The sequence below is a fragment of the Haemorhous mexicanus genome, chromosome 5 (assembly GCF_027477595.1).
Source record: "Haemorhous mexicanus isolate bHaeMex1 chromosome 5, bHaeMex1.pri, whole genome shotgun sequence".
NCBI lineage: Eukaryota > Metazoa > Chordata > Aves > Passeriformes > Fringillidae > Haemorhous > Haemorhous mexicanus.
Window position 1 is genome coordinate 56,435,421 of NC_082345.1, and position 23,668 is coordinate 56,459,088.

General features: G+C 39.3%; 1 protein-coding gene across 5 annotated transcripts in view; it reads left to right on the forward strand.

Annotated features, from left to right (window-relative positions):
• The window catches only part of PLXNB2 (plexin B2), a 252,813-nt gene extending 234,276 nt beyond the window's left edge, over window positions 1-18,537 (forward strand). For all 5 annotated transcript variants that reach the window (XM_059847228.1, XM_059847233.1, XM_059847230.1 and 2 more), the window contains 9 exons: window positions 588-688; window positions 1,725-1,809; window positions 7,754-7,908; window positions 9,544-9,704; window positions 10,286-10,433; window positions 10,926-10,990; window positions 11,666-11,741; window positions 13,766-13,840; window positions 16,651-18,537. In XM_059847228.1, the coding sequence (XP_059703211.1) occupies window positions 588-688; window positions 1,725-1,809; window positions 7,754-7,908; window positions 9,544-9,704; window positions 10,286-10,433; window positions 10,926-10,990; window positions 11,666-11,741; window positions 13,766-13,840; window positions 16,651-16,755 (971 nt within the window). In that variant the 3' untranslated portion in view covers window positions 16,756-18,537. The remainder of the gene's footprint in view (window positions 1-587; window positions 689-1,724; window positions 1,810-7,753; window positions 7,909-9,543; window positions 9,705-10,285; window positions 10,434-10,925; window positions 10,991-11,665; window positions 11,742-13,765; window positions 13,841-16,650) is intronic.
• Window positions 18,538-23,668: the final 5,131 nt, after the last annotated feature.

A 23,668-nucleotide genomic window follows, 5' to 3' on the forward strand; every position in this document is an offset into this window, starting at 1 on the left:
ATTCAAAAGAATTATAACTTACAGGAACTGCACTTTTAGGAGATGATGTACCACTTAGTCTCTGAAAATCATCCTCCTTGAAGGCTTTCAAAATAGCTGTTCTCTTCTTGACAAAAAAAAAAAAAAGGAAATGGTGTTCCTTAAAAGGCATAATAGACTCAGAATTAAAGCTCCAATTAATATTTTTTTCAATATTTTCATTACTGCATTAATCTGAAAGTAGGAGATGGAATTCTTGCACTTTAGAAAATCCTAGTAAATCCCCTAAAAATGTCTTTTCTATTCCATGAAATCCTACTCTGTTTTGGACCAATAGCAGATCTTACTATATATATTTATTGAATTCTATGAGAAGGAATTATAGTTATGGGAGATAATCAGAAGTCATATGCATGGTTAGGAATAGTTTGTGCAAACTTCTGTAATAAAGGCCAAATGATTAAGCAATAAAAAACACACACTGGGGTATGTGCTACATTACTTCTTCTGATGTTCCACAATGTGTCAATGGGTCTGTAAAACTTCCTTGGAGTAGTTTTGTTTGGTTTGATTTTTAATTGTTTTTTCTCACTTTAATTGCCCCTTAGAATGGCGTCCAGGTTCTACTGCACAGATCCTCTCAGACCTGGATTTAACATCCCAGAGAGATGGCAGATGGAAACGTATCAACACACTAATGCATTACAATGTAAGGTGTTTCAAAAATATTGTTCACACCTGTTACCTGTTTTCTTGCAATAAATAAAATCTTTATTTGTTTATAGAGAAATTTCAGTGGCACATAGAGGTTGCCCAGAGCAGTTGTGGATACCCCGTCCTTGGCAGGGCCCAAGGCCAGGCCAGAAGGGGCACCAAAAAACCTGGCCTGGTGGAAGGTGTCCCTGCCCATGGCAGGGGAGTTGGAAATCTTGAAGGTTCCTTCCAACTCAAACCATTCTATGATTCTATGATAAGGAATCAAAAGAAAAACATGGGTCTGTGTCTAGTCAGTAAAAGGTTTGGACTGTGAAAGGCTGGGTTTAGACATTATGCCTAAGCATTTTATATAAAAACACAAAACCTAAATTCCAGTACCTTGGTTTCCTCAACATTGAAGTATCCAAATCTAAATTCCATTTTGAACATTTAACTTTTTGCTGGGCCTCATATTCATCTTTTCTCCACCACTCTCTACCCCTGAGAATTGTCTTTGTCCTTGCTGTGCTGCTAAATAGATTTTGAGTCGGTCTGGTTTGTTCAAAAGCCCAATCAGGGGAGCAGATTTTGACATTGTTGTACTGTCTGTTTTAGGTTTCATACTGTGCACTCTACCACGCACTTATCTTTCCTTTTTATGCTATTTATTGCTTTATAACAGCAGTTAATCCTGGTTGGGAAAGAGAAAAGTTGGTTAGTTTTCCTTAAGAAAACAGACAGGTCTCATTCTTCATGATAAACCCTATTTTTGTCCAGAGGGCACCCACACCATGTTGAGGAACCACTTAAGCCTCAAATATGCTCCTAATATTTCAGTAATCCCAGAGGAGCTGTTGATGGGATCTCTTAGAGAGTGGGAGGGAGTCTTTTCTGAGTTGCAGAGCCAGTTGTCCAAGAAGCCTAGGAAGGTTAGCATTTGTCATAGATTCCCTGCAACCAATCACAGAAATCCTAGTTTAGGGTTTAAGAAAGAGGTTCAGTAGCACCTGGTTCTTTCAAAGAATATCTCCATGTTTCTATTCCCAAAGGTCCGAGATGGTGCCACGCTCATCTTATCAAAAATGGGGATTTCCCAGCAGCCAGAGGATAATCAGCAAGATGTCCCAGGGGAAAGTAAGTGTCTTGTGGCTTCCCTACCTGCCAAGATGACCAGAAGTCAAAACACACATACTGATGCTGCCATTTTGATTTTGTTCATCAAGCACTTCCATGGAGCTAGATATTCCCCACCAGACTATATAGGGTTTATTTTTTGTGTTACCCACTGTACATTTGCAATGGTTTTCTTTGCCCTCATTATAAAAATCTTAAACCATAACTGCTGTGCATCTATACCCCAATTTAATAGAAAGCACTCTTATTAAATATTTCCTTCCATATTTTGTTCTTTAATCACACTACATCTATAGTCAAACTGTACATTTCATCTTCCCAGAGCTTTATCTCTTTTTCTCCTTTTTAAAGCCTTTACTCACGTTCCTCTTCAAATTTCTTTCACTTCTTATTAGACTGAGAATTAAATGCAGTGTTCTAGATGAAGCACAGTGGAGACTAGATCCCCTCTCTGTGATATAATGAATCTGATGTAATTTTTTGTAGCATTTCTTACAACTGTATTGCCTTATAAACTCATATCTGTACCTTCAGATGTTGTGTCTCCCTTCCTTTTGAGTGATGTTTCATCAGCTATGCTAACTTGTTTTTTCCCAGGGCTTTTTAGTTGACTCTTTATTAGATGCATGGTTTTTCACAATTCCTTTGCTCTTTTTGAGGTTTTCAATCCTCTGTAAGTGAGCATCAGGAATTTCCTTGTAATGTTTCTTCTTTTTCACATTACTAATGCATCTGCTGCATAATTCTTGTATTGCTGTCTGCTACAGTATGCTGGACTTTGCAACACAGAAGATAACCTGTTAGCTTGCAACCCATCTTAAAAGCTTTTACTTTTGTGTGTTAGTATTCTCTCTAGACCAATTTTCTATATTTCAAAATATCTTGAGACACAATATCCATTACAGCCTTGAATGCACTCAAATTTTTATGGCAATATTTACTTGTGAATGTATGTTCTTTGTCACATGTATTTCCTTTACTGACTTCAGATATTCAGTTGCTCTGGGTTTTTTTGTCCTTATATTCAGTTATTTTACATGAGGTAGAAGTTAGATTTATGGAACAATAATTGTTGAGATCATTCTTCCTCCCATGAACTCATTTGATATGCTTTTCTCTCTAGCACTGATTGCAAAGGCCATTACTTCACCTAATAGTTTCATTCCTTTAAACAGATTTACTGATCTTAAATTTAATACGTTTTGAGGGCTGGGCAGTTAAACAGGTTGGAAATAATATGCCAGAAATGTACATTTTTCAAAAAGATGGGTCTCGGCTGATAGCTCTGACATATATGGCTATTTAGCAGAAAGGTTCAGACTTTCATTTGTTTTGAGTGTTGGACAGGAAATTAAGATGGGCAGAATTACTTACTGTTTACTTTTTACTCTGTCCTCCTGGATTCTTTCTTTTGTGACTTTTTTCCACCAGAAAAAAGAGTCTTCTAATGGTCATGACTACACTGCTGCTGCTATCCTCACCCTTTTACTCCAAGTGCCTGGCACAGCTGGCCAAGCAGTGACTGCTCTGTCACAGCAGGTGCCAACCCAGCATGTTAACTGAAAAAGCAATCCAGTTTAATGTAGAAGGCAGTGGAGTGCAGCCAGGTGAGGTGCTGATTCCTGATTCAGTTTGGCTGCACTGGTGGCTGGGGCTATGGTCACCTCACCTCTAAATAAGTGGAGTGGACTGTGAATGGAGCCTGGTGGTGCCCTTAACTTGGTTTGCTTTCTTGATAGAGAATAGTGGTCAGCCTTCTGTTCTGCACTGCCAATCTTCATCCTCCTCACCTCTCTACCCCTGTGGCCCGCAGTAGAGGACCAGATCTCGTGGTTTTTTCTTGGGTTAGGTTTTTTTCCTTTCCTTCTTCTCTGCAATTATATCATTCAATATGATTCAGTATGGTGAGGCTCTTTGAACAAGCATAATCTATCTGTACTCCAAGGTGAATTCATTAGTTATCTGTGTGGCATACTAAACTGTAAAGGAAAAGCAGACTTCTGGGAACAGTGCTGTCACACAAGGGCTCTTGTATGTTAGAGAAAAGTCCTTACAGAATTCAGATCCCAAAGTATCAAGTGCTAACAGCTCCCACCTTGTTTCTTCTCTACACCTGTCTTGCACCATGGTAGTGTACAAATTTGGGATGACAGTGTTTCATGCCAAGCTACCCTGCTTTCTTTAGCACTGTAAGGTCCTCAGAGCTATCTGGTGCCAACTTGTTCTCTTGGAAAGCTATAAAATGTTACAAAGCTGGTACAAAGTGAGAGCCTGCTGTGACCATGATTTGTGAGACACTGTGTATAAAAGGGAGAGGAGAGGATCAGAGGCTTCCCCTCCCACACATACACATTTATATGGCACAGGGGTTTACAGGGTTTGAATAAACAGAAATCCTATCCTGACTATGAATGAGGCTTGTGACGAAGTGGATTTCCTTTTATTCAGTCTCATTAACTTGCACCTTCTGCATTGAGAAGTGTCAGCTGAAGCCATTGACTGTCAGCCAAAGTAGGAGGCTTTGCACCGACCAAAAATGTAAAACCATGTTCAGAGATGTTGCTCTAAATCCTGGCATGGCTTCTGTGCTGCTTTTATTCAGAGCTTTTAACAGGAAGACACTGGAAGCTGGAGATTGTGACAAATTAAATGCAGCATCTTTTGCTTCTGGAGACAATAAATGCAGTTACTAATTTGTATCAAGAAGGAGAATGGTTCCAGTGATTTCATATTAGTATTTCTGTACTGAACTATAAACCAAAACACATTCTGTTATTTTGGGTGGTTTTTCCTGATTTTATGTTTTGGGGATTTTTTGTTTGTTTTGTTGGGGTTTTTTTTCCTTTTTTAATTATGAATAAAAATAGACACAGGGTTGCAAATCAGAAATACTAATTAGCAGATCTGTTAGGGCAGCCCTTCCTCTATCTCCATGGAACAGTATTCATGAGGTAGGGGAGGCTGGAAGGAAGATAATTTGCTGCAGGTCGCACAAGAGGAAAGGGACTGCATTGTCTGATGTTTACCTCATGGTTCCTACCACTGTAATTAGTCAGCACAGTCAATTTTTCCCATTAACACTCCCCCAAAACCCCAATAATTATATTGGCCAAAGAATGTCCAAGGGCCAAGACAAAGAGCTCAGGGGGAAGCATTTGGCCCCCTGGACTTCTTCTTCCTGCTTACAGCTTGATGCTTAGTGTGACTAAGGAGATAAAAAGGAGGTATTTCCCCCTATCTTTTATTTTCTTCATTTCCTACTTTCCCATTGAGGAAAATATTATCTCATAAAACTGTTATTTTCTCTTAGCAACCATGTTGCTAACATGTTTTGTTGGTCCATGTTCTGAATTTCTCTTCCTCTTTCTTCCTGCTATTTATAGCAATGAAGTGAGATCTTCGGGTTGCAGGAGTTCATCTGGTTGAGCTGTAGTCTCTTGATCCTTACTCTCCTATGAAATAACTACTATTCCACTAGTAGCCAATTCTGCTGTTGCTAAACAAACACAGAACAAACTCAGCAGCATGTAAGAACCAGTGATCTCAGTGGAAACCACTTTAGCTGTTTCCTCTTCTGTCCAAAGTTAAACTGGACCATATACCATCAGGAGGGCAAAGAAAAAATAAATTCCTTTGATTCAAAGCAGGAAGCAGGAGTGTACTAAAGAATTGACATAAGGCTGAAATATAGTTTCTGGTCTAACTGCATGATGTGATCTGTTAATTTCCAAAAGTGAATAACAGGGATTGCAAAAGAAATTCCATACTTCATGCCCAGCAGTGGTTCTTACTGTACTGGCAGATGATTGCTATGAATGGCATCTATTGTGAAATCACAACTGCTTCAAAATAAAGGGATAGCTTTTATTTTTTCTGGCTTCATTCACACGAACTTCCAAGTTGAATTAAGGACTCTCAAAGGACAATGTGATTTAATGTGGGATTTATATTTCTTCCCTACCTTGTTAAAAAGAAGTAAATGTCCCAGAAGACTGCATAACTAATGCTTTTCATGAGAATATATAAAGTAAATTCAAGCAAAGTGTTGGCTTAGCCAGATTACTCTTAAATGTTATTTTCCCCTGTGATGTAAAATATTGAATGTACATGCAAACTGGAAAATTCAATGTAGTTGTTGAGGAACTTAGTTAATTAACTATTATGGTCAAAGTTAATGCAATTAAAAACTGATATTTTGTGCTGTAACTGGGATTCAGTTATGTTAGAGGTGCATATTAAGACATAAAACTTAGCAGAATGCAAAATAATTTGTACAGTGGGGCTGAATCACAATTTTTATGGGAAAAATAACTTTGATATTTTTAAGATGTCAATGATTTTAAAAGTACTAATTTAATAACTTCCACTGGAAAAGCACCATTGATTTTAGGGACTATGCCAAGTATATGCAAAAGTTCAGGAATCAGAGGAAGAACAAACAAAACCAGGAGATTTGAAAGTGACACAGAAACCTTTTCCAAGGACTATTAATGGCAAGTTAAAACAATTGTATCATCTCTTTTAGAACTGTCTGTAACAGAAGCTCCTTAGGCATGGAGTTTGTCTGAACAATAATGTGATGCTGAAATGCAACATTTATTTTATGTTTTTATGCTGTTTTTATGCACTGTGTGATCATTGGTCCAAGCCCTGGCACCGGGTACAGGGCCAAGCCCCAGGTAGCACAGTGAGGCACTGTAACCATCCATTATCATCCAAGTGCTTACTCCTGTTTCTGCTTTACTGTAACAGATTTGATGTGAGTCTCTCCCTCTGGTTTAAACTATGAATGCTGACAAACAAATTTTTTTAAAATCTTATTATAATGTATATGAATTTACTTCAGTCACTATCTCTGGCTGCTGGAGTTCATGTAATCTCAGTGAAGGGATGTATTTTTCCTCCACTCAGCTACAAAGTCAAGAGGTGCTTATCAAAAGCTGATAAAAGGAAAGTTTGAACTGAGGTACCATACTTTGACCTTAGTAAGTGGAGTAAAGATGTGAGTTGTAATGGTGTTACCTAGAGAAAAGGTTGTACCAGGAGTAGGCTGCAATTTGTATTTCTGTGGTGGCCATGGGGTCAGACCTAGCTAAGATTCTATAACTTGATCATGTCTTTGAGAATTCACAAAGAAGAAAAGAACTTAATTGTGTGAACCTCAAAACATACACATACTGTGTTTACATGACAGTTGTGATTTAGGAATGGTATTATCCAATTTAATCTCCTACCACTCCAAGCCATGCACTGCTTGCTCACTTCCCCCTCCACCTCCCCCTCCCCTGCAGTGGGATGGAGAGGACAATGGGAGACACAAAAGGTAAAAACCATGGTTTGAGATAACAATTTACTGGAAACAGCAAAGAGATGAGAAAACTAATGACAGTGGATATAAGAAAAGAAACATTATTGCTCACCGTAGAAACCCCCAACAACAGACAGTACCTGACTGCTCGCTCTGTTATGCTACTCCCACTGCTCCCTCCAGCTTGAAACTGGCATTACCCCACTGCTCCCTCCACACTCACTCCACTGGAAGGAACCCCTTCTCCCCAGAGGAAACTCCCTTCTCCCCACCTGTGGCAATGACGTGAGGTGATCTAGAACAACCTCCGTGTCCCAGCCATGACCCCTCCTGGCTACTGCAAAAATTATCCCTGTCCTGGCCTGAACCAGGACAATGACCAAATAGAAGTTTTCCTATTGTGTGATTCTTTCCTTTCCCTTTGGTCTCAACAAACGCAAGTTTTTTCAGCTCTGTGCCACTGAACATTTAAAACTTGAGTTGTGTATGTTGGACAGGAACAGAGTAATCTAGATCCCCTTGGCAAGAGGACAGGTATGTTAAGAATAGGGAACATGTATGTGTGTATATGATTACTTTTCTGTTGCTGCTTTGGGGTTGGGGGTTTTTTATAATTCTTGCAATTACTGTTTCTAGGGCATGCACTCCTGGAAGATGAAAACAAGGTCTGGCATCTAGTCCGGCCAGTGGATGAAATGGATGAAGGTAAATCAAAGCGGGGCAGTGTGAAAGAAAAAGAGAGGACCAAAGCTATTACAGAGATCTACCTGACCAGACTTCTTTCTGTGAAGGTAGGGCTCAGATGTGCTGTAGTTAACTTTACTTCTACAGATTTTAAGATATAACTGAGGAAATAGATGCAAAGATTAGTCATGTGTTCATCTGCAGTTTGGAATATGTGTCATGTACATACAAGTGGGTGTTCAAGGCTTCAAGTGATTAATATGCCCTGAGGAGCATTGCTGGGAAAGAGATAACATACAACTCCTGATCAAAGCTGGAACCATGATTACGTGAGCATTAAATAAGGATTTCCCTTGCAAGGCAAAGATGGATATTCTGCTCTGTGCCACCTGTTTAGATAATACTTTGTTGGGTTTTCTTTTGAACTTGCTTTATAAATGGGTTGGGTTTTCTTTCGAATGCTTTATAAACTCCTATATTTCCCATTATATTTCCCTGTTCTTGTATGTGATCAATGTTACAGTAAGACCCAAAAAAAAAAAAGTTTCCATATAATAGTAGTCCTTTTAGAGTATTTTTAGTGCCTCTACTGCAGAATTGATAATGAGCAAAAGTAATTTTTTAGACATTTCTCTGTGGAGAAAGAATTAGAATTTAGAATAATATGTTGAATGACCACAAAGTCAGGCTCCTTTTGTGAAAATGAAGTCAGTCTGGCTCCAGCTAAGGCCACTTGTCCAAGCGTGGAAGTGGATATGGAGGAAAGTCTTTGGCCAGATGACATAGACTCAGGATGAAGAGCCAAAAAGATGCTTGCATCCTTTTCTTCCGATAATAAATCCACTGCTTTGTATTCCCAATTATTACCAAGTCTGGAGCTTTACTGACTCATGAAATGTTGGCGAGGTGTTACAGCTGAGATCACAACTACCCCTTCAGCCCTGAGACTTGTGTGTTCTGGCTGACAGTAGAATGTCTTAGAGCTCCTTGCCATCTGGGTCCCTTCCCTGTCTGGAGGCTGTCAGCTGGAGTCATGGTTGGGAAGAGGATGCAGCCCTTCAAAGGCGTCAGCAGGGCCAATCAGTTGACTGGGGATGAGCTCTATGTGGCCTCAGCAGGGTCCTCTCTAAAACAAGGGGACAGTCTCTGAGGTTGCCATCACTAAGATCCAGGCAGATACCAGAATCCAAGAACACAGCCTTTCTGGACACTTCACTCCTTGGGCTCCATGGATCTCATGAAGCTGAGTCAGACTGGATGTCAGATAAGGCCCATGTGCTTGCCCTTAAACAAAAAGGGCAAATGCTCACTGGTACTTCTTCCTCTCAGTCTCTTTCTAAAAATTGCCACGCTCTGCTGTCAGAGAAACTGGATGTGGGAAGCTGCAAAACCATTAAAAAGTGGCTAAAAATGATTTCATGTGCACAACAACCCTGAAGGGTAAATGTAGCAACCAATTTCTGCTTCTTCTGTCAAGCAGAAGGCACGCCTTTCTGTGCAAACAGGATCTCTGGTGAAGTTACAGCATTTGAGTCCAGAACATTAAATTGTGCTTTAGCAGGTCTTTACTGTGTTGGCAGTTTACAAAGTCACTGCTCTAAGAAATTGTTTGCTTTTTGTCGCTCTTAGCACTCAGGATAAAGACCATCAGTGACAGCAACTGGATAATGTCCATAGGAATAAAAGATACTGAGTTCAGCTTGTAACACAAATGAAACTGATTTTATAAAATTTGCTTTTAGGGGACACTTCAGCAGTTTGTAGATGACTTCTTTCATAGCGTACTCAACTCAAACCATGTGGTACCACCAGCTGTGAAGTACTTCTTTGACTTTCTTGATGAGCAAGCAGAAAAACATGACATCAAGGATGAAGATACCATTCACATCTGGAAAACAAACAGGTACGGTATGAACAGAGTCATTCATGTATTGCAGAGAAATAAGAGTATAATTCCCAGGTAAATACTAACACTCTTACCATAAATCAAAGTAAATTGCATTTATAATCCTCAGAATTTTGGGATAATATGTTTGTGTGATGAAAAAGATTCCCTGTAAGCCTAGAAGAGGCAAAAAATGAAACCAGTTTACCTATGGGATTGTCACTGGCAGATTTACCATGTTTTACTTTTTGTCTTTCCTCAGAGAAGAGGAAAGCAAGAGGCAAATGGGACTAGATTTACCTGTCAAATCACAAAATCTAATACATACTACTTGATAGTTTCTCTGACCATGCATACATCGTGCCTTGCTCTTTTGGGACACTCAAGATCCTTCTCAAATGAGTTTTTCTGAGAGGTGTAAAGAGTTGGTTTTCAGGCATGGAACCCAGACAAGCGAGTATAAACGTTGAAATGTAAAATTAAATACCGCTGTTGTGAGGAGATGAAAATGCAAAGCCCATATTGATTTCATGTGATTTTCTTGTTGTAGAATATTTATTGTGTAAAAAGGATTATTTATCTTTTTCCTTACTTTCTAGCCTGCCTCTTAGATTCTGGGTAAACATACTGAAAAATCCCCATTTCATCTTTGATGTTCATGTTCATGAAGTAGTGGATGCTTCCTTGTCAGTCATTGCACAGACTTTCATGGATGCTTGCACAAGAACAGAGCACAAATTAAGCAGAGTAAGTGATTTGCATTCTACATCCTGACTATGCTCATGCCTGATGAGACAAAGGGCATCCTCACAGACAATACCCATTCTCTGAGGAGACAAAGCCTTGATCATTTCTTTTTAGTTTTATAATGAAGTTAACATTTCACCACTTAACAGGTTGGTGAACTGCCAGTATTTCTGCGTAGTCTGCCAATTGATACTATTGAAAAAGGAGAAAATAGCAACTGCTTTTATAAAAGGCATGTTTAAGAACTGATTATTTCAAGTCCACGAATAATTTACTATCACCTTGCATTGATACGTTTGTAAAACTCAGCAATAATACCATGTGTAAACATCATCTTTTTACTAAATAATCCCACCTATGTTAATCCAAATGTTAATATATGTAAAGCTCGAGTGTATGAATATAAAGGCTTGATCTTATATTCTTAACTTTCTTTTGCTTCCTAGAAATGTTCATAAATAACTACTTTTTTCTGTATTCTAAATTTTTCAGGATTCTCCAAGTAATAAATTACTTTATGCGAAAGAAATCTCTAACTATAAGAAAATGGTGGAAGAGTAAGTATCAACTCTTTTCATGGTTCTTCGGTTGTTAGGATTTTAAGCCTGTGTAAGAGGAAAAGGGAATGCTGATATAGTCAAAGTCAAATATTAAAAATTTTACACCCAAATGTTTAAAGGTCCCCTTAGTGCTGGCATTGGCAGAGTTGAAATGGAGTTCCCTTATGACCCAGTGCATATTCTTGTCTATATGGACAGATGAATAGATTCATTCAGGAGAAAATATGATGCTGTTTTCTGCAGCTTGCTACCCACATGGTCTATCTAACAAATGCTGCACTTCCATAACTCAGTAGAGAACAAATCCTGAAAACATTTTCAGAAACATTTTTTTTCTATGCTGTCTCTGACTTTATTAATTTACTAATTGGAAATTCTGTTAATATCATGGAAGATCTGCCACACAAAGAAACTCTTGACAGTTTTAAGACCTGAAATAATCATTATCTGCAATTATAGATTTTTTTTCCCGTGGTACATTCCTGTACAATCAGGTAAGATTTACCTCTACTGCAAAAGTACAAATATTGGAAGGCAGGATTACTGAAGGAATAATTGGTCTGTTGTGTCTTCTTCCTGTGTTAGTAAGGAAGCATGTTTGAAATAATGGAAGAATTACCAGAAAGACTCAGTTTATTTTCCAAACTGAAAATCTTTTGTAATCTCTTGCAGTTACTACAAAGGTATTCGTCAGATGGTGCCAGTGAGTGACCAAGACATGAATACCCATCTAGCAGAGATTTCTAGGGTAAGAATAGAATCCATTTTCTTGTTGTGAAATTGGAGCCAAGTGTAACACTGGCTTTTTTTTTGTCTTCACTTTCTATCTCAACAAATGGGGTCTTTTGTATGTGCAAATATCAGATGATTTCATAAATCTCTGAAATACTCCTGTTCATTGTAGTCATGCCAACATTTCAACCTTTGAAATGTTGATTATTGAATGGAATCAAGAATCCTTATTGTCACTAATCTGTCTAAGTTATGCAGGGAATAGAGCACAGTGTTTGGATTTTTCACAGCCATTGTGGAAAAATTATAGCGCTCTTGAACTGTGCTTTCTCTCCACAGCATATAGACGATTTTTAGCATTGATCATACTGATAATGAGTTGTGACTGAATTCACAGTGCTACCACAGCAAAAATTAGATTCCAGAAATTAAAGAAGAGGCATGAACATTAAGTATAGCGAATTTTAGAACTGTCTATACAGGAGCAATACTTCTGCTTTATGCTACATGTAAGAAGTTCATCATGTGCTTGCTCAGTGGCAGATTTTTCATTGTAGTTTATTTGGGTTACCTCACGTGGAGAAGAGCAGAGTGTGGTGGTTGCTGTCTGGGACTTTGGTTGGAGATGTGTGGAACAAAGTCATTGCAAAACCTGCTTCAGTCTTGGAAGAGCCTGTCTGCTCTGCAGCTCAGCTCAGCTGGGGCAGGCTCTTGCCTTTGAAGCACTCCATTTAACTGGAGAACCCGGAGAGTCCCTCCCCAGTCCTAAAGATGTTGTTTAGCCCGAGCAAGAAGGCAGTGTATTTACCGGCTGGTTTGCTCATTTGCTTAATTTAGTTGAAGAGTTCTAGCGTAAGGAGGATGTTTGGGGAAATTTTTGCGGTTTGTTTATTTCAGTGCCCTTAGGACCTAACATTTTGCAGATCAACATCCTCATGAGAGCATTTCTATTTTCAGTCATTCACTACAAAACTCATCTGCAGTGACATTTCATTTTACAGTTCGCTTTATTTATTACAGAAATTGAGATGGATATAAAATTAGAACATTTGGTGATTAAAAGTAAATTCAATATAATGTTTTAACATCAGCAGGGTATGTTCTTCCTTTCTATTTTCATTATAAATTATGATCAAAATTAATATGGAAGGAGTGATTGAACACTGTAAATTTTGACCAGCTCTAGAAGTGACTTTTATAGAGCAAGGGAAGATGGATGTTTCTCTGCTGCTTTATCCCTGGGGTAATCATTTATGCCAGTAGAAATATTTTGCAATTCTTCATTTTCTTAACTAACTTAAAAGACTAAAGGCATAGCTAAAGACTTGAATCCTACACATTTGAATGAAGAACATCTGTTCAGACAGGTAGAGCACATTCACTAAATAAGTCATATGTGTGGGGGCAGGGGGAAGATAAGGTAATGGAAGGGTTATTTCCTGCTTCATTTGAAGTCCTTTCTCTCTCTCTCTCTCTCTTCTCACCACCCCCCCCCATCCCCCCCCACGCTCCACCTTTCTATCTTCATGTGTCGGGTGGCTTTTTCCAAATGTACATGTGCTCATGATATTGATGAGTTACACCTTAGCTATAGTGGAGTGTGAATAATTTCCAGGATGTAAAAAGAGCTGGAGAAAGAATTTCAAACACCCATGATGACCATGTCACAACCAATGCTTAATATCTCAACAATATGTAGATTGTACTGAGTAAATGCTTTAGCTTTTCACACCCATGCTGCTAACAGATGTTTGAGCTGTAGCCTGTGGTTTGACGTTCAGAATTCAAAATATCTTCCCCCTCCAATGTTAAGAGTTGTGGGCAGGCTGGAAAAATACCAGAGGGAAAGCCTTGGTCTAAAAATCACCAAACCAAAGTTTTCTCACCCCTTTTCTCTGGCCCAAGTGTCATTTAACAAAAGTTAAACACAGAGCTTGCATTTGGAAATCTTGTCAGTTGTACCCAACAGTTGTGCATGTGCATAAGTCTCAGCTGTGTGTGATCTATTTTGACATGTTTGCTGCCTGCTTGTGTTAACAGGCACATACTGATTCCTTAAACACGCTTGTGGCTCTACACCAACTCTACCAGTACACTAACAAATACTATGATGAGGTAAGTTATGGCTTTTGTTTTCATGCTTTTATATCAATGGTATAAGGTTATGAAAGCTAACATTAGTCTAAAGGAGTGACTTCTGGATTTCACTGAATGATCAGGTAAAAGCAATGCTGAACAAAAACCTTGCAGTTATATACCCTGCTTGGCAATTACACTGATCAAGTTAATGTCCTTATAAATGAACAATTTCATTATGGCTATCTGGTTTTGGTAGGGATAGTTCAATGGATAGTTTAACAAGATCTGAAAGAGAAATAAATTTAAAAATCATTTCTCTTCAGTTCTACCATCCTAATAAGTATATAACAATGTCACCAAGCAAAAAGTCATCAGAGCTATATCTTGGTTTCAAGACAGTGTGCTTTTTTATGAGGAAAAATATATTTAACTTGTTTTGCTTGTAGGAATTGGAGCCATGACCTTTTTATGAGTTAAAATGCTCTTTAAACTTCTGTGCGTGGTACCACCCCTGTTTTGCCATGCCAAGTAAAGTGCTTGCCTATGGTAAACCAAAGCAGAGTAACTGTTGAATGTAGCCTGATTCAAAAGCAGGCTCACAGCTTCAGTTTAAAAAGTTTCTTTGGTTTTTCACACCCTGTGGAAAGGGGGACAAAGAATATCCCAGAGTAGCTGGGCTGTGGCTATGGCTCTCCAAACTTAATCTGAAGACAAAAAGAGAGAAGGAAACTTTTATTCAAAGGTTTCCATGGAAATGAATGCCTCCAGAAAACCCTCAGAATTAAAGCAAGTAAGAACAGATGCCGAACCAAAAGGGAGCACAGTACATGTGAGCTCTATTCGCTTAGTCTTGCACCTCAGCACAGTTCGTGGTTTCACTTACATTCAGCACTAAAGATAGTGAGTCGCATCCTTCACTGCAGCTGCTTTATACAGGAGCAGCCAGCCTGTCACAGCTTTTAAACAGATGCAAGCAGGGAAAATCAAATCACCCTGAGAAGTCTTACAATGATGGTCAGTGGGAGAAGCAGACAGAGGAATGTAGGCCAACCCCATGGCATTCCCTCACCCCTCACCAGCAGTGCTAAGCTGGCTTTCAGCACCTTTCCAAATATGTCCATAGTTTGACCTCTTACAAAAACACTCAGGGACCCTGAATGACAGCTGAACTGTAAACCCCTGATTCACCCACACCTCAGGCAGAGACACCAGTCTGTGAGACTTCATCAGTGGCAGGCCAGCACACCCCAGTACATAGCTGCAACTCTTCCCTTCCATCTACATCACTGTGTAACAATGAGGTGCATCTGATGAAAAGGCTGCTAATTCAGAATTGTGGAGATAATCTGTCAAGCACCATTCAGTAAAATTAATCAAGCTTATTTATTTTCCATGAAAATGTTTTAATTTGCATAAATTTGAACATTTTGCAGCTGCCCTTGTCTTTATTACTGACACAGTGGTTCCCAGCATGTGCTGTACCTTCTGCATCTCTGCAGGGCTTGACAATGACTAAGTGGGTACATTCTAATTGTCCACATTTATATGAAGGATATATTCACCAGTAGAGATAATCATGAATTATTTAGTCTAGATTTGAGGAGTTACAGCTAGATATAATTTAAATTAAGGAAACAATATCAAATTAAAGCAGGCCCAGTTTAAATACTGCAATAAGTGTTTATTAAGTCTGTCTTATGTAAAAATATTTTCACGCTTTAAAAACAAATTCATTAAAATAATTATTTCTAAACAAATTTGCTCCAGTATTGGAAATGCAAACACTATACCAGCCCTTCAAAGTGAATTTATTGGCTAGATTGATTCTGACTGCATTAATCTCCATTGTCAGTGGTGTTCGAGAAGTAATAAGAACCACAGGTAGTGACAGGCAAACTCCATTTTTCCATCTTCGTACTTGCAAGTCTATATAGTATTTAAACAGTGCTAAAGGTTTCTGCTTGATTACACTGTCAGACTTATATTAATAAAGCTAGTTCTAGAAAAGGAATGGTTTTGTCACGTAACACATTTTTCTAATGGAGAAATCTAATAGCTGGCGGGAAAGTTTTCCTAAAGGATGGTGGAAATGAAAACCTTTCAAAACCTTTTGAATTTGATCTGGGAAGCCCTAAAAACTCTATTTGAAGAAAAGCCTTCTCATAACAGCTGACCTTTACTGGCTCTTGTTTTCAAATCCCTGGTGTCTTAAGAGTCATATCCTCTTATATATATTCTGTACAGCAGAGGCTGTGGGATGCTGGGGGCTCCTCTGAGGAGCTATTTGCTTTCCTGAACTATGCTGTGCTGGGCCAGAGTCTTGGCACTTCTTGGCGAGAGCCAAAAGGGAGCTGCTGGCTTTATTCCTCACATTGCCTACAGACACAGGAGACCTTGCGTTGTCCTACCACATGCCTGTGCATGGACCACCCAGAAGCCTCTCATAACTACAGCTCATGTGGATGGGATATAATTACTGATGGTAAATGACTCTTAAGCTTTGTAGGGTGCACTGTATGTAAAAGCACTGTTTCTTAAATAGCTCTGAGGAAATTCTTCCCCTGCCTGCTCCATCTTGGAATGTAATATTTTACAAGATAAGTACGACCTATTAATTTGCCTGTATCCAAACATAATGGGAAACATTACAGCAACTTAGATAAAGTAACAATCATTTTTACTGTCTTTGTCAAAAAATAGAACATGGGGCTTAATAGATGGACTTCAGTACAGAGTTAATGCAAAAGACTCTTAACAACCAAAGTAGTGTCAAACCCTTGGTCTCGGAACTATGTCATACATTTTAAGCTAAATTATTCTAAACTTTCTGTGTTTATATCTTCCAGATTATAAATGCACTTGAAGAGGACCCAGCTGCACAAAAAATGCAGCTTGCCTTCCGTTTACAGCAAATAGCAGCTGCGCTAGAGAATAAAGTGACTGACCTTTGACTCAAAAGCCGCAATAAAGAAATCTGATCTGAAGATGTTCAAATTCATTCTTCCTGTTAAGGAAATAGTGTTCTATTTTTTAATGTATAATTACAACTTTAAATGAAAGATTTCATGGTTTTTTGATAGCAGAGGTGTAATGTAAAGAATTTTTACTGTAAATTATGCTTCTAATTAAAAGCTGTGTTGTGTGTAAATGAATCTTCTGTGGGAAAGAGAGTCCTTTGGTTGGGGGCAGGGTGGGGGGTGGAAGAAGAAAAACCTATCCTTCATTTGATTTAGTAGAATCTGAGACATCAGCATTTAGAATTCATTATGCAAGTAAATTCAATACTATAGCATCCTTTCTACCTTAAGCAATATTTGTACTAGGAAAACAATAACATACTCAGAGACACACGCAATATCCCCTTTTATTTTGATAACTGGAAATTGACTTCCGTAGAGCTCTAAAACTTGGTCTGTGCTCATAACGAACATAGTGAACAAAGTTTCTGATTTCTCTGCAAGATCTGAAAATGGGATTTGCTACCACACATGGTTCTAAATTTAATTATTTATCTCAATGGTGATGCACCCACCACAGTTGGCTGTGAGAGAAATAAGAGTAATATCAATGTAGAAGAGTTCTATTGATGAAGTCTTGTTCGGTTCAGAAATCACTGCAAAGAAGGAATCAGTCCTTAAAACTTTAAAACTCTTTGTTATTATTGTGAGTTTTATGATATATGCTAATGTGCCTTACTTGTACTAATTCTGTGAATCTGATGAATGGTTTTGTAAAAAGAAGCAGATCAGAAAAATAAGTATTTATGTGCTATTGAATGACTTGTGTGAAAAACATGACCAGCAGAATGCTTGTAATTAGCTGCTTGCCGAGAGTGTGCTGTTTAACATGATTTGATTATGTATAATACCCTATTTTAGAATGGTTCTGATGATTTTTTATTTGAATCTTGGAACTGTCCTAGAAATACCATCACTTGTTTTTATTGTATCTGTGATGTAAAATACTACTATGATATTGGAAAAAATCATATACTCATCTATTGAAAACCACTCAGCCAGTTTTGAGCCTTGGAATGCTGCATTTGATTGAATACACACAATAATCCATAGCAAAGAAAATTGAAATAACTTGTCAGAAAGTGTGTGTTTACAATATAGGTAAGCGCCGTACAAATCAAAAAGTTAGGTACGTCTTCTTAAATTGCTGTATTGCACATCAGAGAACTTTACTTCTCTTTGTCTTGCAAGTTTTTGGCAGTAAAGTAGCATTTTAATGAAGTGCTGCCATCTGTACTCCTTCGTTCATTGTCCTGCCAAGCACCCGGACTCTGCTGACTCTCAGCAAGCTAATGCAGTGTCTGCCGCCCGCTCTCCCTGCCTGGTAGGTTGTCGCACACTGACTTTTACTGTCTGTTGATGTTATTTTTTTCTCCCGTTTTGAAAATTTCCTAGTATTTGTCAGTGGGCCTTTCCTTCAGTTTCTGAAAATCAAAAGCCTCACCAGAACTGGTTTCCTGCCCAGTAGGCTGTGAGCAGTTTTTTTGTTTGCTTTGTACTCGACTTCTTGCATTTGTCTATAATCATTCCTGAACCTGCCTGGGCTGTAACTTATTTTATACTGTTTAGGACTGAGCTATACGACTTCTACAGCAAGGTGCTTTGCCAGTTATGCTTTCATCAACAAAGGCATCCTAATTTCATGGCTAATCTGTTTCTTTTTCATTATTTGTAAATCCTGTTAATTGTAAATCAAATACAATGTTGTTTTTTCCACCAAGTGTCAGTGGATCTTTACTGAAACTGGGGGGATGGGTGTTGAAAGGATTTGTAATGCTCCCTCCGGGAGTGATGGAGCAGCAGCGTCCATCAGCCTGTGGCTGGGAAAGGAGGAGCGCCGCACCTCCTGCAGATGGAATGCCTGACATCATGCCCTTTTTATTGGCATTTGCTCTGAAAAATGACAGTACTCTGGAGAAGCAAGGATGTAGTGCAACATACCAGAGTGAGGTCTTCTTGCCTGATGTATCTTGGGACCTGAAAGCCAATTAAAATACAGTCTCAGCAGCATCTCTCCAGAGAGGAGAGAAAGCCCTGCTTGAGCAAGTAGGGCTTTCAGAGGGAACATTATATGTCCCCTATCAGCAGTGACTTGACACAGAGCAGTTGCAGGCTGCAGCTGTGGGATGCAGCAGTGCTCTAGCTGGATCCTACCTGTGAGGCAACTGGCGTGTGTGTCTGCTGGTGTGTGCCATTTCATCTTGGATCCATTAGTCATTCTTAGTGCCCTTTTCTCACATCCTGGGAAATTTGTAGGCTATCAGTGCTGCAGTGCTGCCTGCCAGGGAACACAGAGGCAGATTACTGTGAGCAGCTGCAGCTACAAAGAAACTTAATGCCAGCTCTTCAATTTCTTCAAGTCCCCTGTCCTGAAAGGACAAAGTTGGAATTTGAATTGAAGAGCTGAGCTTGTTTATTTTATCATTTCCCCTTTTGGCTAAGTTCCTCCAGTGCTTGTTTTTCCACTCTGGTGCTCTGTTTTGCCCAGGCCTAGTTCAGTTTTCATTACATTTTAGCAATCTGATTCTTAAAACCTTCATGATCCTCATTTGGTTTCTGCTGCTCCTGACACCTGGTTCATCTAAAAGATAAAGGGAAAAAGCTCACTGGGGGTCTCCCTCCTTTTCACCCCTTCTGCAGCTCCTCTAAGTGGCACTTCTTAAAGCACAAGAACCTTCTGGCTGCCAAATAGGAATCACTTTGCTCCATAGCAGCAGCTGTGAGTGAAGTTCCTTTGCCTGGACATCTCCCAGACCAAGACTGGAGGCGGGTACAGGCACCACCAGCAGGTCTGAATCCCATTGCTGACAGCAGTCTCTCCAAGGTTTTGCTTGCCTCCTCACCAGCAAACCTGCAAATAGAGATCTCTTATGATAGAACAAGGTCCCTGCGCCTGCTTGTTTGATATGTAGTAACTCACCCAACTGAACAGGAACGGGGGGGCTTTTTTGTCTCTGGCCAAGAATTCACTCTCTATTCCTTAGCGCCAGATTTCCCTCTGACACCTTACTTGATCTATTTGCTGCTCTCTGTATGCTATAGATGTATAAGCAAGTGGTTATGGGTGGAGAGGGCCTCAGCTAACTCACATATGTGAGGCATTCATAATGACTCCTGAAGATGGCTTCTCCGATCAGTCTGTGACACCCTATTTGATCCTCCCCCTTCTGCACCCTGCTGCGTTGGACACATTTCTCAGCCTGCTGAGTCTGAGCTGTATTTACATGCACTCTCTAAAGCTGGCCTTTCTGGTAACCTTTTGAAAATAAACAGAGCCGTCACTATAAACAAAACCATACAGGGAATTCAGAAATTCAAACTGGAATTCACAAATTCACAAACTGTCGTAACACGGGAGGATTTTTAGCCAGTTGCATAAAGACTTAAAATGTCTCTGAGGTTGAAATTCAGCTGCCCTGGACTTACCAGCACTGATGAGTTTTTGTGGCCAGTACTTTACCCTTCCAGGTTCTCCAGCCTTATTAGTAACACAACCATTTTCAGCCATAGTATGTCCTTGATTATATGTACCTACATAGCCTAAAAAAACCCAATCTCTTAATCTGATAGGGAAAGCCCTCTTTTACATGCTTCCTAGGGTTCCAAAACCTCTATTTATCCTGATAATTGCTCTAGTCAGGGTTCACATAAGCACATCAGCATGAGGTGTAACAGTTCTCTGAGGAGTTCCTTTCTAAAGAATTTGATCTTGAGCAAAGATTGCTTAAGACTTTTCCCAAGTCTGTTGTCTTCTCTTAGAAAAAACTTACAGGCGAAATTGTTTGGGCTTTTTTTTTTTTCCTTTTTATCTCTGTCTAGAGATACCATTCAGAGCAGTGAGACACTCAGCTTCAGAGGTTTAAAGGAGGATGTCTACCTGCCATTTTTCTAGCAACCATTGACTTGAGTCCTGTGTTATTCTGCCTTACACTCTGAGGAGTTGAAATTTGGCACTTCCAGTCACTAGAGTTGATGCAATGGAAACGTAAGCACTGTTGCCCTTGCTTTCATCCCTCATTCCAAGCTCAATACAGTCAAACTGTGTACCTGAAGCATTCCAGGTTCTCCATCACACAAAGCTCCTCTCTTAGTTGTCTGTTTTGCCAGATCTGCCTGGAGCACAGGATTCCCTGGAGAATGAATGATAGCAGCACACAAGGTATAATGATCAGAGATTTTTTTTTTCTCAGAATCTACATACCTAGTCTGTGGTTTTTTATTTTGAGAAACCCTCCCTCAGTTGATGAATGATGAGTTTGAAAGCTGGAATTGTAAACTAGGGTTGGTCTTTTAGCCTCCCTCTTTTGTTAGCCCTTGTCTTGATGGGGCCCAAAAGTGATGGTGGAATTCTTGGTGTTTGACAGTTCCTGCAGAACAAAAGGAAAAGAGACTTTCCAGACCCACAGTTACAAGAAAGTTTTCAAAGGTTTTGTTTTCTTTAAATGGTGTCCCCTTTTGCCTCAGTATCAAGGAATATTTCTCCATCCATTAGAGAATAAAGTGGTTTCCCCTCTGCAGGCTTCTAATAACCATCTATGCTGTGAAAGATCACTGCTGTTGTACCAGACAGTCAGGGCTGACTTCTGTCTTACCAGTGCATACTGCTTGCTGCTGCATGTCATTACCAAAGAGGACAAATCCTACTGTCATTCATAGCCAGGCTATCAAAAGCTATTTCATTTACCCATGTATTCCTGTTTCTCTGCTGCTTCTCAGATAATTGCCATCTGAACCAGAAGAGAGTTTGAGTGCTTTCCTTCTTTTTTTAAGCTTTTAAAGAACCTATGTGTCTTAACAGATTGGACGCTTCAGAAAGAAACTATTTCTTCAGTGGGACAGAGGACAATAGATCTCATACAGATGTATATGGCTTATCTTAAAAGGAAATAAAAATCCCACCATGAACCCCACACTGTGTTTTTGAAATCCTTTATTCAGTGCTCTAATTCTGAACAATGTTTTTGGCGTATTTAATTGTCCTCAAAATTGAATGTTGAACAAAACTCACTTTTTTCTTTTAATCTACTGTAATAAGAAAGGAGTGAAATGAAAAAAATGTATTCCTTTGATACCCTTAATCTTTTCTCTCCTGTGGCTATGCTCCTATTCAGTAAGAGATCATACTTGCTAGTTGCAGAGCCTGGACGCCAATCCATGGGATTTAAAACAAACCCAAATCCATGTTTCCTGCAGCTACATCTGGGTGCGTGGCAATGCTCACAATCGTAAAATTGCCTCCAGGATGTTATTTGAAATACTATTATCGTGGGTCTGGCTGCTTTCCTCATCTTCCTTCATGTGATCCTTCTTCGTGTGAGTTTTCACATTGTGTTTCACTGCCACTTTCTGAACCACAATGCTACATTCTTCTGAAAGCCCAAGGAAGGAAACAATCACTGCCTGGATTAATTATGCACTTTTCATCCCCAAAGCGCCCCATGAGCATTCAGACCCTCCCAGGCTCAGATCACTAGAAAATTATAGGAGAGGATTTTTTTTGTGCTAGAGCAGACAACCTTACTGAAACCTCAAACATCTCCATCTGTCTAAGGTAAAAGACATTTGTTAATAATGTACCCTACACATACATATCTATTCACATCTGATGTGCATACATTCCCATCTGATGTATGAGTGATCCTTCTTAGTTGGTCTGAACTCCACCTAAACTCTGCAGCACTCTACGCTGGATTGGTGGCTGCACTATGCTAGCCCTAAACTAGAAAGTGATGTAGATATTAATACCATTTTACCTTTAGACAAGGCTAGATTTCCACAGCTCACTTGCTTGGTGTGGGTGTTTAGCCTCATTGCTTCTTTTATTGGACTAAAGTTTGTCTTGGGAGGCTGCTATACGGTTATGATATCCAAAAGTCCCATTATGAGGCCTTAATGTCCAGCAAAGGGAACAGAAAGAGTGCCATAATTTTAAGCAGCAGCAGGTTCTTCTGCTCAGCTGTCAATGTATATTCCACCCTTTATTTTAACATGGCCTTATTTTGTTCCCGTGTGCACTTGAAGCAGTGACAATCCTCTATTTGTATTCTGGCACATTACTGCTGGAGATGAGATCATCCATCTAGGTTTTGTGCAATTTTGGAGCTACAGGTTTGGTATTTAATAGGGTCATGCCCTGGTGTGCTTACTCCTCTTAGAATAATATTCGGTAGAGAGCTGTGTCAAGTCCTGGGTTTGCTGGCTGTGTGTGAAGATTCATATGCTGATTGCTTTGACCTGCCTATCTATAGTAAGAGCCTGTAACTGCCCAAGTACCATTAGAGCTTTTGATTTAAGTTACTGTTGTGACTTTATCTTTCTTTTCAGTGAAAGGAAGATTAGAAATGTTTTGTTTGGCATTTAACTGGAAAAAGTTAATGGTTTAGCAGCATCTCTTTAAGGAAACAGGGAGAAAGGGGAGGTGACGTCCTTTCCCTGTGAGGTGGTTTTCGACTATTCTTTTCTAAAGTTAACGAAGACAGTGATGACAAAGAACATTTGAGCACTGCTGTCACTGACAGGCATAAGTTTCTTTGTGGTTAATCATTCATGTCAACTAGCAGGGCAAGTTTTTTAATACAAAGCTTGAATTTAATTTCAATCTGTGCTGTCCATCATTATCTCTCTTTAGCGGATTTTTGAGATGACAGCACACACAATGTATCTAAGATTAGATTCTGGCTTTAAATATTTAGAGTCTGAATCACATCTATTTGTACTTCATTCCAAGGTTGAAGTAATGTGGCAGGACACACATTCTGCAGTAGTTAAAACAAATCAAAGGAGCACTGAATTATTCATTTTAAACTTTTAACCAATTCTTCTTTGTGGGCCTGCACCCATGTCCTGC